General features: G+C 39.9%; 1 protein-coding gene across 6 annotated transcripts in view; it reads left to right on the top strand.

Annotated features, from left to right (window-relative positions):
- GANC (glucosidase alpha, neutral C) overlaps positions 1–19,957 on the top strand; it is a 66,019-nt gene that overhangs the window by 13,167 nt on the left and 32,895 nt on the right. For 2 of the 6 annotated variants that reach the window (XM_049897626.1, XM_049897625.1), the window contains exons 5-6: positions 10,421–10,603; positions 18,244–18,289. In XM_049897626.1, the coding sequence (XP_049753583.1) occupies positions 10,421–10,603; positions 18,244–18,289 (229 nt within the window). Of the gene's footprint in view, positions 1–3,306; positions 3,617–10,420; positions 10,604–18,243; positions 18,290–19,957 lie in introns of those variants that run through there. The other 4 variants (XM_049897629.1, XM_049897628.1, XM_049897627.1 and 1 more) reach the window with 3 other exon arrangements.

Below are 19,957 nucleotides of genomic sequence, written 5' to 3'. Positions count from 1 at the left end.
CGGTTGAAATGGCATACGTTTTGTTATATATATATTTTACCCCAATAAAAAAAAAGCAAGAACAACAGTATTCTCAAGGCTTTTGCAGATTGGCAAATGAGATCAAGGCATGTACATAACCACTTGGCCACTGTCATAGTTTGAATTGTGTCCCCCCAAAATATGTGTCAATTTGGCTAGGCCATGATTCCCAGTATTACGTGGTTGTCCTGCATATTGTGATCTAATGAAATTTTCCTATGTGTTGTAAATCCTAACCTCTGATGTTTATGAAACAGGATTAGAGGCAGTTATGTTAATGAGGCAGGACATAATAGCTACAGGATTAGGTCATATCTCAAGTCAATCTCTTTTGAGATCTAATAGAGAGAAGCAGGCAGAGAAAAGAGGGACCTCATTACCACCACGCAAGAAGAGCCAGGAGCAGAGTGGGTTTTTTGGACCCAGAGTCTTTGTGCTGAGAAGCTCCTAAAACAATGGAAGATTGGTGACAAGGACCTTCTCCCAGAGCTGACAGAGAAAGCCTTCCCCTGGCACTGGCACCCTAAATTTGGACTTCTAACCTCCTAAACTGTGAGGGAATAAATTTGTTTGTTAAAGCCGTCCACTTGTGGTGTTTCTGTTACAGCAGCACCAGATAACTGCGGCAGATTTTGGGACTAGAAGTGGAATGCTGCTCTAACAGGTACCTAAAATGTAGAAGCAGTTTTGAAACTGAATGGGTAGAGGCTGGAAGAGTTTTAAGATGCCTAATAGTAGGGATTCCTGGTGGCATAGTGGTTAAGTGCTACGGCCGCTAACCAAAGGATCAGCAGTTTGAATCCGATTTGGTTTGGTTGGTAATAGTAAAAGCCTAGATTGCCTTGAAGAGAGTGTTGGTGGAATTATGGACATCAAAGGCAATTCTGTTGAGGGCTCAGAAGGAAGTGAGGAGAGCTTTAACACCAGAGATGGTGCAAATGTTGAGAAGTAGCAGCAGAGAAACAACAGCAGCAGAACCGGGAGACCAGCACAAGACGGTGCAGGAGCCGACCCATGGAGCAAGAGAGAACTGAATGCCTTTGGCAGGAGGCTTCCTGGCAGAGTGGGGCCCCTCCAGGCACTTATCAGTGGAGCTAGGCTTCCCAACCCGTGGAGCAAGAGAGCTGAGTGCCTTAGGGCAGGAGGCTTCTTGGCAAAATGGGATGCCTCTGGGCACTTATAAAAACCAAAAAAACCCGAACCCATTGCTGTCAAGTTGATCCTGACTCATAGTGACCCAGTAGGACAGATTAGAGCTGTCCCATTGGGTTTCCAAAGAGCAGCTGGTGAATTTGAACTGCTGACATTTTTGGTTAGCAGCTGAACTCTTAACCACTGCACCACCAAGTCTCCTATGGGCACTTATAGACAGAGCTAAAGTGCTTAGTAACGCCTGCCTGAGCAGAGCAGACACCGGGCCAGACCAAGGGGCCTGAGGGGCCAAGAGGCCAAAGAACCAGGAAGCAGAAGCTGAAGAGACAAGGAGCACAGGAAGGAGAGCTGCTTCGGTCTCAAAGGGTAGACCCATGACCTCTGGAGTCTCAAAGGCTGGAACCATGGCCTGCTGAGCCTCAAAGGGTGGGGCCGTGACCTCCTGGGTTTCAAAGAGTCAGACCTACATCAACTCAGTTTCAGAATGTGAGGCTGCCCTTAAGGTATGCCAGGGGCTGAATTTGCTGCCCAAAGCTAAGGGGGCAGGCTGCCAAGCCCAAGAAGCAGAAGAATGGGACCTGCTGAGGCTGAGGCAATAGGCCACTTAAATAGACTAGGAGAATGGGGCTGCCTAAATCTGAAGGAGCAGAGTTGCCATCCCAGTGAGGCTGGAAGGTGGAGCCAAGGGATCTCCCCCCAGCATCCAGAGAACGTGTCTAACACTCAGTCTGGAGGGCAGGGTCATTGCCTAAATGGTATCAGAGAACAAATGATTATTTTCAAGCCTTGAATGCTAGTGTAATATGTACTGACTTGCTTGGTGCCTGCTATCCTTTCTTTCCCTCCAACTTCCCCCATTTGTAATGGAAATGTCTACCTTGTGCCTGTTCCACCATTGTACTTCGGAAGCAGATAACTTGTATTCTAAATTTCACAGATGAAGAGAAATTTTGCATGGAATTTGGACTTGGAGTTGATTTAAGACTTTGGGGATGATAGGATGGGATGAAAGTGTTCTACATGTGGCAAAGACATGAATTTTGGGGGGCCAAAGTGTGGAAGGAAACCCTGGTGATGTAGTAGTTGAGTGCTATGGCTGCTAACCAAAAGGTTGCCAGTTCAAATCTGCCAGGCACTCCTTGAAAGCTCTGTGGGGCAGATCTACTCTGTGGTTGCTATGAGTCGGAATCGACTCAACGGCAGGGGGTTTTTAAAGTGTGGAATGTTATTGATTGAATTGTGTCCCCCAAAAATGTGTGTCAAATTGACTAGGCCATGATTCCCAATATTGTGTGGCTGTGCTCCATTCTGCGATCCGATGTAATTTTCCTATGTGTTTTAAATCCTAACCTCTATGATGTTAATGGGAGCCCTGGAATGACACAGAATTAGAGGCAGTTATGTTAATGAGGCAGGACACAATCTACAGGATTAGGTTGCACCTTGAGTCAATCTCTTTTGATATATAAAGACAGAAGCGAGCAGAGAGGAGTGGGACCTCATTACCACCAAGCAAGGATAGCCAGGAGCGAATCATGTCCTTTGAACCCAGCATCCCTGTGCTAAGGAGCTCCTAGACCAGAGGAAGATTGATGACAAGGACCTTCCCCCAAAGCTGACAGAAAGAGAAAGCCTTCCTCTGGAGCTGGCACCCTGAATTCAGACCTCTAGCCTCTTAAACTGTGAGAGAATTAATTTCTGTTTGTTAAAGCCGTCCACTTGTGGTGTTCCTGTTATAGCAGCACTAGATCACTAAGACAGTCATGATATATTATTTTTTAATATCCTGGAGGATTCACTTTGCTAGTAGATCCCTTAGCATTTTTACATCTGTGTTCATAAGTAAAATTAGTCCACAGTTTTCTTTTTCCATGCTATCTTTGCCGTGTTTTGGAGTCAAAGTAATGTTGCTTTGTGTGGTAAATACGGTATATTAGTTCTGCTTTTGTTCCAGCCTCTATTTAGAGAGTCTTTGGCTACTGTGGTGACTAGAAAGCTAAAAACTACATTTCTCCATTTCCTAGACTCCCTTGTAGCTAGGATTTCTGATGTAACTCACGTTCCACCAATCAGATGCACTTAGAGCAATCTTTTTTTTTTTGCTAATAATTTTTATTGTGCTTTAAGTGAAAGTTTAAAAATCAAGTCAGTCTCTCACACAAAAACTTATATACACCTTGCTACACACTCCCAATTACTCTCCCCCTAATGAGACAGCTCGCTCTCTCCCTCCACTCTCTCTTTTTGTGTCCATTTCACCAGCTTCTAACCCCCTTTACCCTCTCTTCTCCCCTCCAGGCAGGAGATGCCAACATAGTCTCAAGTGTCCACCTGATCCAAGAAGCTCACTCCTCACCAGCATCCCTCTCCAACCCATTGTCCAGTCCAATCCATGTCTGAAGAGTTGGCTTCGGGAATGGTTCCTGTCCTGGGCCAACAGAAGGTCTGGGGGCCATGACCACTGGGGTCCTTCTAGTCTTAGTCATACCATTAAGTCTGGTCTTTTTGTGAGAATTTGGGGTCAGCATCCCACTGATCTCCTGCTCCCTCAGGGGTTCTCTGTTGTGTTCCCTGTCAGGGCAGTCATTGGTTATAGCCAGGCACCATCTAGTTCTTCTGGTCTCAGGCTGATGTACTCTCTGGTTCATGTGGCCCTTTCTGTCTCTTGGGCTCTTAGTTACTTTGTGTCCTTGGTGTTCTTCATTCTCCTCTGATCTAGGTGGGTTGAGACCAATTGATGCATCTTAGGTGGCTGCTTGCTAGCGTTTAAGACCCCAGACACCACTCTTCAAAGTGGGATGTAGAGCATTTTCTTAATAGATTTTATTATGCCATTTGACTTAGATGTCCCCTGAAACCATGGTCCCCAAACCCCTGTCCCTGATACGCTGGCCTTCGAAGCATTCAGTTTATTCAGGAAACTTCTTTGCTTTTGGTTTAGCCCAGTTGTGCTGACCTCCCCTGTATTATGTGTTGTCTTTCCCTTCACCTAAAGTAGTTCTTATTTACTATCTAGTTAGTAAATACCCCTCTCCCAGCCTCCCTCCCTCCCCCTTCTCATAACCACAAAAGAATGTTTTCTTCTCTGATTAAACTAATTCTCAAGTTCTTATAATAGTGGTCTTATACAATATTTGTCCTTTTGCAACTAACTAATTTCATTCAGCATAATGCCTTCAAGGTTCCTCCATGTTATGAAATGTTTCACAGATTCCTCACTGTTCTTTATCGATGTGTAGTATTCCATTGTGTGAATATACCGTAATTTATTTATCCATTCATCCGTTGATGGGCACCTTGGTTGCTTCCATCTTTTTGCTTTCGTAAACAGTGCTGCAGTGAACACGGGTGTGCATATATCTGTTCATGTAAAGGCTCTTATTTCTCTAGGATATATTTCGAGGAATGGGATTGCTGGATCGTATGGTAGTTCAATTTCTAGCTTTTTAAGGAAGTACCAAATTAATTTCCAAAGTGGTTGTACCATTTTACATTCCTACCAGCAGTGTATAAGTGTTCCAATCTCTCCACAGCCTCTCCAACATTTATTATTTTGCGTTTTTTGGATTAATGCCAGCCTTGTTGGAGTGAAATGAAATCTCATTGTAGTTTTGATCTGCATTTCTCTAATGGCTAATGATCGTGAACATTTCCTCATGTATCTGTTAGCTACCTGAATGTCTTCTTTAGTGAAGTGTTCATTCATATCTTTTGCCCATTTTTTAATTGGGTTGTCTTTTTGTAGTTGAGTTTTTGCAGTATCATGTAGATTTTAGAGATCAGGTGTTGATCAGAAATGTCATAGCTAAAAACTTTTTCCCAGTCTGTAGGTAGTCTTTTTACTCTTTTGGTGAAGTCTTTGGATGAACATAGGTGTTTGATTTTTAGGAGCTCCCAGTTGTGTAGTTTTTCTTCTGCATTCTTAATAATGTTTTATATACTGTTTATGCCATGTATTAGGGCTCCTAACATTGTCTCTATTTTTTTCTTCCATGATCTTTATCATTTTAGATTTAATATTTAGGTCTTTGATCCATTTTGAGCTTGTTTTTGTGCGTGGAGTGAAGCATGGGTCTTTTTTCATTTTTTTGTGGGTGGATATCCAGTTATCCCAGCACCATTTGTTACAAAGACTGTCTTTTCCTCACTTAACTGTTTTGGGGCCTTTGTCAAATATCAGCTGCTCGTATGTGGATGGATTTATGTCTGGTATTCTCAATTCTGTTCCATTGATCCACGTGTCTGTTGTTGTACCAAGTACCAGACTGTTTTGACTACTGTGGCGGTATAATAGGTTCTAAAATCAGGTAAAGTAAGGCCTCCTACTTTGTTCTTCTTTTTCAGTAATGCCTTATTTATCCAGGGCCTCTTTCCCTTCCATATGAAATTGGTGATTTGTTTCTCCATCTCATTAAAGAATGTCATTGGAAATTGGATTGCAGTTGCATTAAACGTTTAGATCACTTTTGGTAGAATAGACATTTTTATAATGTTAAGTCTTCCTATCCATGAGCAAGGTATGCTTTTCCACTTATGTAAGTCTCTTTTGGTTTCTTGCAGAAATGTACTGTAGTTTTCTTTGTATAAGTCTTTTACATCTCTGGTAAGATTTATTCCTAAGTATTTTCTCTTCTTGGGGGCTACTGTAAATGGCATTGATTTGGTGATTTCCTCTTCGATGTTCTTTTTGTTGGTGTTGAGGAATCCAAGTGATTTTTGTATGTTTAGCTTGAATCCCGATACTCTGCTGAACTCTTCTATTAGTTTCAGTAGTTTTCTGGAGGATTCCTTAGGGTTTTCTGTATATAAGATCATGTCATCTGCAAATAGAGATACTTTTACTTCTTCCTTGCCAGTCTGGATGCCCTTTATTTCTTTATCTAGCCTAATTTCTCTAGCTAGGACCTCCAACACGGTATTGAATAAGAGTGTTGATAAAGGGCATCCTTGTCTGGTTCCCAATCTCAATGAGAATGCTTTCAGGCTCTCTGCATTTAGGGTGATGTTGGCTGTTGGCTTTGTATACGAAAACCAAAAACCAAACCCAGTGCCGTTGAGTCAATTCCGACTCACAGCGACCCTATAGGACAGAATAGAACTGCCCCATAGAGTTTCCAAGGAGCACCTGGCGGATTCGAACTGCTGACCCTTTGCTTAGCAGCCATAGCACTTAACCACTACACCACCAGGCTTTGTATAAATGCCCTTTATTATGTTGAGGAATTTTCCTTCTATTCCTATTTTGCTGAGAGTTTTTGTCATGAATGGGTGTCGAACTTCGTCAAATGTCTTTTATGCATCAATTGATAAAATCATGTGATTCTTGTCTTTTGTTTTATTTATGTGGTGTATTACATTAATTGTTTTTCTAATGTTGAACCATCCCTGCATACCTGGTATGAATCCCATTTGGTCATGGTGAATTATTTTTTTGATACGTTGTTGAATTCTATTGGCTAGAATTTTGTTGAGGATTTTTGCATCTACGTTCACGTGGGATATAGGTCTGTAATTTTTTTTTTCTTGTGGTATCTTTACCTGGTTTTGATATCAGGGATATGGTGGCTTCAAAGAATGAGTTTGGTAGTATTCTGTCCTTTTCTATGCTCTAAAATACCTGTAGTAGTAGTGGTGTTAACTCTTCCCTGAAAGTTTGTTAGAACCCTGCAGTGAAGTTGCCTGGATCAGAGCTTTTTTTTGTTGGGAGTTTTTTGATTACCTTTTCAATCTGTTTTTTTGTTATGGGTCTGTTTAGTTGTTCTACCTCTGTTTGTGTTAGTTTAGGTAGGTAGTATGTTTCTAGGAATTCATCCATTTCTTCTAGGTTTTCAAATTTATTAGAGTACAGTTTTCCTAGAGCAATCTTGGTTTCGGAACTCAGTTACACATTTTTCTAGCACGGATCTAATAACAGCAGAGTAGCTCTGGAGCCAATAGTTGGGGCAGTAGTTTCCTGATCCCCAAATGACAGCTAAGGATGCGTGATCCTGAAGCCCAGCAGCTGCCACAGTGACTTCTGATTACCAACCTCCTGATTCGAGTGGAGATAGAAGTTCTGTTACGCAGAAGTTATGCAGTATTGCCAGGGATGGATTACCCAATAAGCAAGGTACACACGGGCTTACTTGTGCTTACTTACTAATCTGTAGTGCACTATTTCATGTGAGTTTCACCACATTGAAACCCACGTGAAATCGTGCACTACAGATTAGTAAGTAAGCACAAGTAAGCCCATGCATACCTTGCTTACTGGTTAGTCTGCCCTGAGTATTGCTGTAGGACTTCTTACTAGATGCCCAGCCAGGAATCGGCTATTCCAACCCTTCCCATGATTTCATAAGCTCCGAATTTTCCCTGTATTAAGTCATTCATTTTCTGCTTAGACTATCTAGGCTTTTTTCTGTTATCTACAATTGGGCCTTGATTGATATAGTAGTTGGTATTAGAGCGGGTATAAGAAACAGACCCTCAAGGATGGGAATGAAATTGGTTAGCTGACCCAGTTGGTTTTGAAGGCAGTGAGGACTTGGTTACCATCAGAGTTTGGGATACTGGTCACAGACCCTGGCATTCAGTGGCAAAAGTTATTTAAAGTATCCACTTCAACATCTCTATCTTTCTAAGTGTAAGGATTTTTTATTCTACGCTGTGCCAAGGGACTTCTATAATAAAGTGCCTAGAGAAATCACCCTGGCAGACCAAGTGGTGATGCCCTAGTACATTAGGATAAACATACAGAATTCCAAACTCTGGTGAACTGACTGTTACTAACTTCACTAAAGAGCTTAAAGGAAAAAAAAAAAAAAAGAACAGTCTCAGGGCATTGCATTCTTAGCTCAATGCATTGTCAGGGTACTAATAAGTTCTATGACGATCCTAAAAGTCTGTCATATCTCTCATAGTTGAAAGTTGATACCGAGTTTGATACTGCAGGTTGTTGAATTAGACTTTAAGTTGAATTCACAGCCCTATCAAGTCTGTGAGTTCAGGGCATTAAATGGAAAAAGATAGAACCTCTCAAAATTGAACGGCAGCATTTCAGAAGACTTGGGTAACTCCAAGTATCCAGGCCTCAAAACTCCATGGAGGAATATTTTAAAAATGATAGGGAGAATGGTTGCACAACTCAGAGAATATATTCAGTGTCACTGAATTGTATGTGGAAAAATTGTTGAATTGATGTTTGTTTTGTTGTTTATACTCTCATTATTGAAAAAAAAAAAAAAAAAAAATTCCTCTGAGCCTCCTAATCCAGCAGAATTAGCTTTTTTTTTTTCTGTCTGCTAAGGCTGATCTTGTTTTGCATGGAAACCCTATATTGACCTTTTCCAAAGGTATACCTTGCAAGGAATTCCAGTGCTCCTTGTGCCTTACCCCAACCATCTTACTATCAGAGTCAGATCCCAGCCTGCCCAGGGATCAAATTACAATCAAAACCAGGAGGAGAAATCTCAAAGAATTATAAGATTTTATATTGGCAGAAACCTGGAAACTATGCATGGAAGTGGTTTCTGAGGGATTACTAGACCAGAACTGGAAAAAAAAATTTTTTTCCAGACCAGAAAAAGACCAGGAGGAGGGACTAATTTTCTATTGGGCTAAATTTATTGACATGGGTGCATGTACCCAAGAATATAGATTTTTTTTTTTTTTTTTATGCTAGCTTGAACAGCTAGGAGTGGTTCTTATTGTTTGTCTAGTTGGTTAACTGTAATCTGGACTCAGCTATGGACTGTGCTGAATGAAACTGAGACACTAGACATTCCTTCGCACAGTGTAGAATAAGGAATCCATAGACTTAGAAAGGTAGAGATGTTGAAGTGGATTTATCATATGCAATCAGTTCATCTGTCGCCTAATTCTCTCCCCCAAAGGGACCCAGAAGATACTCCCTTCATTGAAAAATACATTGGTGAAGACTACTCTTCAAAAGTATTGTAGTGGTTGCCCTCTGTAGGCTGGGGTAATGGTGTGAAATTATGCCATTAAAATAGTCTCCCTGATGGCAGTGGGTATACAGCCAATTTCAGTGGAGCAGATGAGATTCCAGATGGCAGAAGCCAAGTAGCAGCATTTAATTGTCAGAGGTAATGTGAACATGGTTTCATAATACGCAGGATGGCCTGCGTGGTACTCAAAATGCTTTAATCCTCAACAAAGTAGACAATTTATCATGGGGTCCATTGGACTGAAATAGATGGACTAAGATCTCATTTGATGGAATAACCAAAGGAACTCTTTCTAGGTTTGGTGAACAGTGAGACACAGCCTCTCAACCAACTCCAGACAGAGTTAGTTTCCAGATTCCAACTTCTTGCCTGAAGGGGAGCTCTGGGATCTACGGAAAAGGACTCTGCAAGGACATAATAAGAGAATAAATTATTCCTTCTTTCTCTAAAGTGGCCTATGACCACTTACCAGGGTAGCTATGCCCTGCAGAAAGGGAAATAGCTGGACCTTTCAGGGATTTTCAGTGGCAGCTCTGAGCTAACATAATCCATGGGGATCCAAAACATCATAACTGTCCTCCTGCCAAATCGGCCTGATGGGAGTAAGGCGATAAATAGATAAATTCAAGCTTGGCCTGATTCCATCTCACTGTGGATCCAGTAAGTCAATAACCCAATCTGTCTTATTTCCTCAATTTCTGAGTATGTGGTTAGAATGAGAAGGAAAAACAAAAATGTTTAGATCCTATGCATCAAAGTATCACTAGACTATCCAGACGGAGTTATTGATGATGGTAATAGCTAACGTTTCTTAAGTGCTCATCTTGCGCCAGGCACTGTGCAAGTGCTTTACATATGTGATCTCATTTAATTCTTTCAACAAACTCTATTTGTTGTTCCTTCTATTATCTCCACTTTACAGATAAGGAAACTGAAACCCAGAGAGGTTGGTTAACATGTCTAAAGTTACACACCTCGTCCGTGGTAGAGCTGTGTTCAATCCAGACTCCCTGACAACAAAGCCCATGTTCTTGGTGACAGCTCCCTCCTGCTTGATAATATGCTATGTCACACGAATATCGATTTACTAATAATTACTTGAGTTGAGAATCTCATCAAGCTGTGTAAACCTATAACCAAAAAACCAAACCCATTGCCATTGAGTTGATTCTGACTCATGGCCCCATGTCTGTCAGAGTAAAACTGAACTCCATAGGGTTTCCAGTGGCTGTAATCTTATAGAAGTAGATCATCTTTAGCCATTTATTTTTCTTTTGTCTTTCTGCTTTGTTTTCTAGGTTGATTTCATGCTCAGGGGATAAAGGCAGTCTGGTGTTGGCAGATGGGAAAGGAGACCTGAAGTTTCATGTCACTGCAGACCCATTCAGGGTAGACTTGGTGTCTGAAGAAGACATTGTGATGAGCATAAACTCCCTGGGTCAATTATACTTTGAGCATTTACAGATTCCTCCCAAACAAAGGTATTTGTGCATATTGCTCGATACATAAAGAACTTAAGAAAACCTGATTGGTTTTATCATACTCATGATAGAAAGTTGGTTTGTTTATTTGCCAGAGTATTGTTCAGAGAAATTTCATCTTTTAGCCTGTGCAGGTGAATGCAGGCTTGATGACAACTAATGGTTCCTGAGCTTTTGTGAAGGTGACACTCCTAACACTTCTTGTGTGTTTGATGAATGGAATCCTCTAACCTCCACACCCCTCCAAAAAATGCTGTTGACAAATGTTAATGTGAACTGAAATGTCCTCAGAGTTTCACTTTACTCCTTTATAGTAACATGAATACATAGTTGTCCAGCAATTTCCAGCGATCAACCACTTGATCAAATCTGTGTGTGTGTGTGACGAGGGTGAAGTCACATGAATTGGGAGGTGGTGGTGAGGGGAGGCTCTTCTTCCATTTTTGTTAATATTGTTTTTAAATCTTCCAGTCTATGGCTCTTTAAATTTTTATCATAGTAGTGAAAACATTATATCATTTGCAGAAAGCAGTCAACATTCCCTATATTCCCGTATAAACCCATTGCCTTAGAGTCGTTTCCCACTAATAGGGACCCAATAGGACAGAGTAGAACTGCCCCCATAGGGCTTCCAAGGAGTGGCTGGTGGATTTGAACTGCTGACCTTTTGGTCTGCAGCCATAGCTCTTAACCACTGTGCCACCGGGGCTCCAGTATATTCCCATATGGTGACTTTTTTTTCTGAGTTTCAACTTACTTCAATTTTTAAATATTTGTATTTTTAATTACAAATATTTGATTTTCCTATCTCAAAAGTAATATATGTTCATTGTAGGCAAATTAGAACATATTGATAAGAAAAAAGAAGAACACCTGAAATACCCATAATCCCACCACCTACTCTGTTAGTACCTAATGAATATTCTTTGAGTACTTTTTTCAATGAAAAATACTAGTAACAGTTTAACATATATGTCTGTACCCAATACCCATGTTCTTTAAAGCATTTTTTTTGTTTTGATAAACCCGTATTATTTTTGCTTTGTTTTGTTTTAGAAGTGATATCCAAGTTGGATCCTTTTATTTTTACCTTTTTTTTTTTTCTTTCTTTTTGGATAGGCAGTACTTACACATGATACAAAGAGGTATACAGTGAAAAGCCTCCCTCAGCTTTTCCCTCAGCCACCCAGCTCCCATCCCTGAAAGTAATCAGCGTTGCCAGGTTCTTATGTATCCTTCAGGAGATTATTTATGCCTATACAGTGAATGAGACATATGTACTGTCTTTTCCTTTCCAGACACAAACAGCACCACTTTTGCCGTTATTCTGCATTTTGCTTTTTTCCTTTAACAATATGATGGTTCCCAGTTTTTTAAACCAGCCACATAATTTCTCTTGTGTGATTGCAGCATGATTCACTTACTAAGTTCCCTACTGATGGACTTTAAAGTTGTTTCTAATCCTGTTTTACAGCTAATTATGCCAGTGAATAACCGTGTATATGTGTCACTTTGCATGCAAGTGTACCCGTAGGCTAGAGTCATAGATGTACACTTGCTGATCACATGGTTTGTGCATTTGTAATTCTGATAAACGTTGTCAAATTGCTTCTCAGAGAGGTTGTACTAGTTTATCTTCCCACCACCAATATAAAGTAAGTCGCGTTGTTTTGTTCTAGAGATGATCTCTAAGTTGGGTCCTTTTAATTTTTAGTTTTACTCTTCTTTTTTAATGGAGTAGGCACTACTTGCATGGTGTTAGCACTCTGTGAGCTGCCCAGTTCCCATGCCTGAAAGCAATCAGTGATACCAGTCTTTCTCTATCCGTACGGTATATTACCAGACTTCTTGATGTTTGCCGGTCTGTTAGGTGAAAAATGATATTTCAATGAGGGTTTCAAATGCATTTCTCTTATTACGAATAAGGTTGAGGATGTTTTCAGATGTTTAAAACCTATTTTTCTGTGAACTTTTTCTTTTTTTTAATTTAATTTTTGTTGTTAAAGAATATACACAGGAGAACATACACCAATTCAAAATTTTCTGTATGTACAATTCAGTGACATAGATTGCAGTCTTTGAGTTGTAATCATTGTCCTTTTTTTTCTGAGTTTTTCCTCCCCCATTAACACAAACTTACTGCCCCCTAAGGTTCCTATCTAATCTTTCAAGTTGCTGTTGTCAGTTTGATCCCATATAGATAGATCTTAAAAGAACACAATGCTCAAGGCAGACATTCTTCACTAATTATGCTGAACTATTGTTTGATTTTAAGTAGACTTCAGGGGATATTTTTGGTTTAAGTTTTAAAGAGCATCCCAAGGCAGTAGTTGCAGAGGTTCATTCAGCCTCCAAGGCTCCAGAAATTCTGGAGTCCATGAGAATTTGAAGTTCTGTTCTGCATTTCTCCCTTGTGATCTGGATTCTTCCATAGAATCTTTGATCAAAATGTTCAGCAATGGTAGCCAGGCACCATCCAGTTCTTCTCATGTCATGGCAAAGGAGGCACTTATTCATGGAGGCAATTAGACACACATTTCATATCCTCCTCCTATTCTTCCTCTGTTGCTCCAGGCAAATGGAGACCAAACATACCTTGAACGTCCACTTGTAAGCTTTTCAGACCCGGGCACTATGCAACAAACAAGGAGATAGAACAGAGGCACTAAATGCATTAATAGGCCAATTAACTGGGATGTCCTATGAATCCATGACCCTAACCTCCAAACCAAATCCCAGGAGGTGTTTGGTTGCACAGAAGCAGCCTCAGCAGCTACTCTTTATTTTGTTGTTGTCAACTTTCTGTAAACTATCTTTTCATATCCTTTGCCTACTTTTCTACTGAGTTGTTGGTCTTTACTTAATTGATTTGTCAGAGCTCTTGGGGAAGCCAGCCTTTGGTCAGTGATGAGTTGCAAATCTGTCCTTTGCTTTTTGAGTTTTTTTAATTTTGTTTATGGTAGATTTTGCCATGTAGAACTTTATTATTTTTGTGTGGCTGATTTTATCATCTTTTTTTCCTGTCTTTTCAAGGTTGAGTCATACTTAAAAAGTCTTCCTTTCTTTGATATATATATATATTTATACTATCATGTGATTTCTTCTAGAGATTTTTTTTTAACATTTAAATACTTAATCTCCATAAGACTATGTTTATTCATTACAAAGATTAATCAAGAAGACCCATATTTTGTTGGTAAGTACTGAAATTGATTCAAATGTCTTTCAGAATCACTTGGAAATCTTTATACGTAGCCATTTACCTTTTGTTGATAAGTATTTTATCTATGACTTTAAAAGTTTTGTTATCATGCAATATTTTAGTATTCCTTTTCAACAAAATTCTAGCCAACAGACTTCAGCACCGTATCAAAAAAAAAATCATACATCATGATCAAGTAGGATTCATCCTAGGATTACAAGGGCAGTTCAACATTAGAAAATCAATCACTGTAATCCACCACATAAATAAAGCAAAGGAAGAGAACCATATGATCATATCAATTGATGCAAAAAAGACATTTGATAAAATTTAGCACCGCTTTGGAGCAGTTCTGTTCTGTCCTGTAAGGTGCTATGAGTCAGAATCAACTTGATGGCAGTGAGTTTGGCTGTTTTTGGTTCCTGATAAAAACTCTCAGCAAAATGGGAATAGAAGGGAAATTTCTCAAATATAATTAAGGGCATATATGCAAAACCAACAGCTAACGTTATACTCAGCAGAGAAAGGCTCAGAGAATGAATGAAACAAGGATGCCCATTAAACCAAAAAAAAAAACCCAAACCTATCACTGTTCAGTTGATTCCAACTCATAGTGACCCTATAGTACACATTAGAACTGCCCTGTAGGGTTTCCAAGGATGCCCATTATCACTGCTCTTACTCAGCATTGTACTGGAAGTCCTCGCCAGAGCAGTAAGGCAAGAAGGAGAGATAAAAAGTATCCAAATCAGAAACGCAGAAGAAAAACTATCTGTTTGCAGATGACATGATCCTATATATAGAAGACCCTAAAAGTTCCACAAGGAAGCTGCTGGAACTAATAGAAGAATTTAGCAACGTTGCAGGGTACAAGATCAACACACAAAAAATCATTTGGGTTCTTCTATACTAACAAAAACTACTCTGAAAAAGAAATGAAGAAAACAATACCGTTTACAATAGCCCCCACATCGATAAAATACCAAGGAATTAACCTGACCAGGGACATAAAAGATGTATGCAATGAAAATTATTAAAAACACTACTACAGAAAACTAAAAGGGACCTACAAAAATGGAAACACATCCCATCCATGGATTGGAAAACTTAATATAATGAAATTGTCAATCCTACCTAAAGCAATCCACAAATTCAGTACAATCCCAATACAAATCCCAACAGCAGTCTTTACTGAAATGGAAAAGCTGTTGACCAGCTTCATATGGAAAGGAAAGAAACCTTGATTAGTCGAAAGAATATTGAAGAAAAAGAACAAAGCAGGAGATCTCACACTGCCTGGTGTGAAAACATACTATACAGCCACCATAATCAAAGTGGCCTAGTACTGGTTCAGTGATGGACACATAGACCAGTGGAATAGAATTGAGAACCCAGAATTAAACCCAGCCATCTATGGATTTTCGACAAGGGGTCAAAGTCCATTCAGTGGGGCAGAAATGGTGTTGGCAAAACTGGATATCCACCTGCGGAAAAATGAAACAGGACCCATACCTCACACCATACACAAAAACTACCTGAAAATGGATCAAAAACCGCAATGTTAAATTTAAAACCATAAAATTCCTGGAAGACAACATAGGAAGAAAATTAAGAGACCTAGTCTTTTGTAAAAATAAGATAACAAACATTTCAACACATGCACATATAGAAGACAAAACAGATAATGAGGCCTCTTAAAAATTAAAAACCTGTGCTCATCAAATGAAACACCGGTGTCATAGTGGTTAAGTGCTACAGCTGCTGACCAAAAGGTCAGCAATTCGAATCTACCAGGCGCTCCTTGGAATCCCTGTGGGGCAGCTCTACCCTGTTCTGTGGAGTTGCTATGAACCCGAATTGACTTGACGGCAGTGGGTTCATTTTTTCTTATGCTCATCAAAAGACTTTATTAAAAGATTAAATAGACAGCCTACAGACTGGGAAAAAATCTTTGAAAACAATTTATCCAATAAAGATCTAATCTCTAAAATCCATAGAAAACTACAACAACTCAACAACAGAAAAACAAACAACCCAATCACAAAATGGGCAAAAGACATAAACAGGACCTTTGAGGACAAAGAGGACATCCAAACAGCCAACAAACATATGAAAATATGTTCATGATCATTAACCATTAGAGAGATGCAAATCAAAACTACAATGAGATACTATCTTAACCTAGATAAAATGGCCCTGTTTAAAAAAACAAATTTACAACAAATGTTGGCGAAGATGTGGGGAGATTAGAACCCTTATTCATTGCTGGTGGGGCTATAAAATGTTACAATCACTATAAAAAAGCAGTATGACGCTTTCTCAAAAGACTAGAAATAGAACTACCCTATAATCCAGCAATCCCACCGCTAGGTATATACCCTAGAGTCCAAAAAATAATGACACAAACAAATATGTGCACACCTATGTTCATTGCTGCTTTATTCATAATAACAAATGGAAACAACTGAAGTGTCCATCAGCAGATGAATGCATAAACAAAATGTAGTACCTACATACAATGGAATACTGTGCAACCATAAAGAACAATGATGAGTCCACGAAACATAACATGAATGGACCTGGAGGGCTTAGTGAAATAAGTCAAGCACATAAGGACAAGCATTGTATGATTCCTCTTTCATGGGAAGACAAGAATAGATAAATATAGAGAAACCAATGTTTGTTGGTGGTTACCTGGAAGTGGGGGGCGGGGGGCGGGAAGCTTTATATAGTAGAAACTGGTATTTTTTGGTGATGGGTAGGGATGTAGTGAGCACAGCATAACCAAAGTAATAACGAGCATTTGAGCACACATGGATGGGTGTAGGCAAACTGAAATACAGGTAGTACAGACGTGCATGTGAGAACAGATAGAAGTATCTATAGGTATATGAAGATGCAAATATGTGGGTGCAGGCACATATATTCATTGAGGACACAAATACAAATACTCCTCAGACATAACCATATACCTTCCAACTTTGGTTTTCTGGGTTCGAAGCCTTAGGATCATAGTCTCATGGGACAACTCAGTCAATTGGCATAACACTGCACAAAAATCATAATCTGCATCCTAGTGAAATGAGTAGTGTTTGGGGTCTTGAAACCAAAAGCACAGAGAAGAAACAAGTCTATAAGAACCACAACCTCATTTATCCTGAGACCAGAAGAACTAGATGGTGCCCAGCTACCACCACTGACTGTTCTGACTGAGGCCACAATAGTTAGTCCTGGATAGAATGGAAGAAGAACATGGAGCAGAGCTCAAATTCTTATTAAAAAAAAAAAGAAGCCAGAAAAACCTCAACAGTAGAGAACAGAAGACCCCCTGAGACTATCGCCCTGAGACACCCTAAACCTAGAACCAAGCCTATTCCCTGAGATCACCTTTTAGTGAAATAGCAGAGTGGCACACAAAATAAAGGATATCACCCATAAGATCGGTTCCCTACTTAAGAAACCACCAGTATGAGACCAAAAAGTCAACAGGTTCTCAAAAGCAAAGATGAGAAGATAAGGGGGCAGGGAAACTAGAGCACTGGAAAGAGAACATACAGAAAGAGAATGCTGATAACACTGTGATAAATGTAACTAATGTCACTGAACAATTTGTGTGGAAATTGCCAAATGGGAACCTAACTTATTGTGTAAACTTTCACCCGAAAGTCAGGAAAAAAAAAAAAGATTGATAAAGTCCAGAGGGGAAATGGGCACTCAAATACGACTGTGGTGGTAGTATACATTGTCACAGCCACGTTAGAGGACAGCACAGTGTGTCAGTGTGTACTGGTGTAACGCTGAGGAGGGGGCTGTGTTCTACCTTGTTTACTTATGTTTTGTTGAAATATTACGAGCACATACTACGTTTATAATAAAAAACCAATAAAGGTATTTTTTAAACACGTAACAAAATTTTGAAATAAGTTTTCATTTTTATAAGAAATCAAGCTTTTTATAATATTGGATAAGTTTTAGCTATCGATGTTCAAATTTATAGACTTTAATTTTTATTTTTACAACAATGTTGTTTTGTGTGTGTGTGTCCATAAACACATTCTTTTTTTATGCGTGTATGATAAAGATATTTGTAACAGAACATTGGCTGTTTCCACGTTCTTCACGTGTACAGTTCATGACATCAGTTGTGTTCGTCGTGGTGTCCAGCCACCAGCCACCCTCATCCACATTTTCCTCTCACCCTTAATGGAAGCTCAGCGTTTTCTCAGCATTGAGTTCTCCTTTCCCCCCTACTTCTGCCTTCCGCTGGTAACCACTGATAAACTCTGGTCTCTATATACTTGCCTATACAATGTTATTTTTAATAAGTTAAAAGATATAAATTTATGGGATCTCAAAATTGGAGATGAAAATCTTTGTCAGTGAACAAAACTCTGTCAGTCTTGCCAGGAGTGAAATGACTTTCTTTATTTCAAAACAGAGCTACCAAAGAAAATGAGGATAGTGCATCAGTTGACACCTCTCAGGTAATCTAGATTGAATAGTTTATCTTTTTTATCTTCTTCACCGTCATCATCATGACGTGGTGTATAATGAGTTCTATTCCTCCCTTCTTCTACTACAGGTGGGGTACTCATTAAATGTTCTAGTGCATATAAATGGGTCCACCTATTTCTTTTGCTCTCCTTCTCATCCTGTTGATATTTTCATTCATTTATGCATTCATGTATGTATCCATTCATAAAACAGGTACTTTCTGAGTGTCTGCTTTGTGCCAGGCATTGTGCTAAATAAGCAAAGGAGAATCAGTGAATAAAACAAATCCCAAACCTATTCTCATGAGACAGAGAGGCTATTGGGAAAGACAGACATTGGCCAAGTAATTACAAGCATGAGGGTGTTACAAAAGGGTGCTGTAGGAGAATACAACAAGGAACTTGACCAAGGTGAGGATCAGGAAATACCTTCCAAAGAAAATAATGTTAAGTTGAAACCTGAAGCATGAGGACACATTAAAACAAAAAAACAAACTCATTGCCATCGAGTCGATTCCAACTCGTAGTGACCCTATAAGTAGAACTGCCCCATAGGGTTTCCAAGGAGCACCTGGTAGATTTGAACAGCCAACCTTTTGGTTAGCAGCCATAGCTCTTAACCACTACACCACCAGGGTTTCCTGAGGAGACATTCTTTTCTCAGCTTTTTGAGTAGCTAATGAGGACCGATGGCACTGGGTTTTTTTTTGGTAATGAGGACCCATTAAAACCAAAACCAAACCCAGTGCCACTATTCAATTCCGACTCATAGCGACCCTATTGGACAGAGTAGAAGTGCCCCATAGAGTTTCCAGGGAGTGCCTGGCAGATTTCGAACTGCCGACCCTTTGGTTAGCAGCTGTAACACTTAACCACTACACCACTAGGGTTCCCTGAGGACCCATTAGCTAGTCAAAAAGCTGGGAAAAGACTGTTCCAAGTAGAGGGAACTGCATTTCAAAGACCTTGAGATAGAAAGGAGCACACCTGAAGAAGTGAAAATATATATGTTTCTTTAAGCTGGAGAAAGGAAAGCAAAGGGAAGAGTGGTGTGTAATAAGGCTAGAGAGACAGGCAGGGGCAGTTCTGTGGAGGGTTCACGTTTTGTTTCTTGAGCACCTCATATACCAGGCACTGCTCGAGGAATGGAGCCCTGCTGGTGCAGTGGTTAAGAGCTTGGCTGCCAACCATAAAGGTCAGCAGTTTGAATCCATCAGCCGCTCCTTGGAAACCCTGTGGGGCAATTCTACTCTGTCCTATAGGGTCGCTACGAATCGGAATCGACTCGATGCCGGCAATGGTGTTTGTGTGTTTTTTTTTTAATGGAGAATGAACACTCCAGAAGTCTTCTTCATGCAGAGCCACACAATCTTTAAAGGAGCCCTGATAGCAGCTGTAACCACCAGTTACGGTGAAAATATTTTCAGTGCAATAAGGACAAACGCGTCTTCCTCTTGGCGATTGACCCACTCTGAAGAGCACGAGAGAGAATAATTTCTCCATTTCCTAATAGACCATATAAGGGCAACGAAGGCATAGCCTTACAGTTCTGTGACAATGTGTCAGATGAGCTTTTGGGAGATAGGTACTAAAAGCCCTCAGGTTTTGGTTTTGAGCCATAGATCCCTTTCCAAGAGTTCAGTGAAAGCTATGAACCAT

This window comes from Elephas maximus, chromosome 10 (genome assembly GCF_024166365.1).
Source record: "Elephas maximus indicus isolate mEleMax1 chromosome 10, mEleMax1 primary haplotype, whole genome shotgun sequence".
NCBI lineage: Eukaryota > Metazoa > Chordata > Mammalia > Proboscidea > Elephantidae > Elephas > Elephas maximus.
Note: the sequence above shows the minus strand (reverse complement) of the source record. Positions and strands in the feature narration are given on the sequence as shown.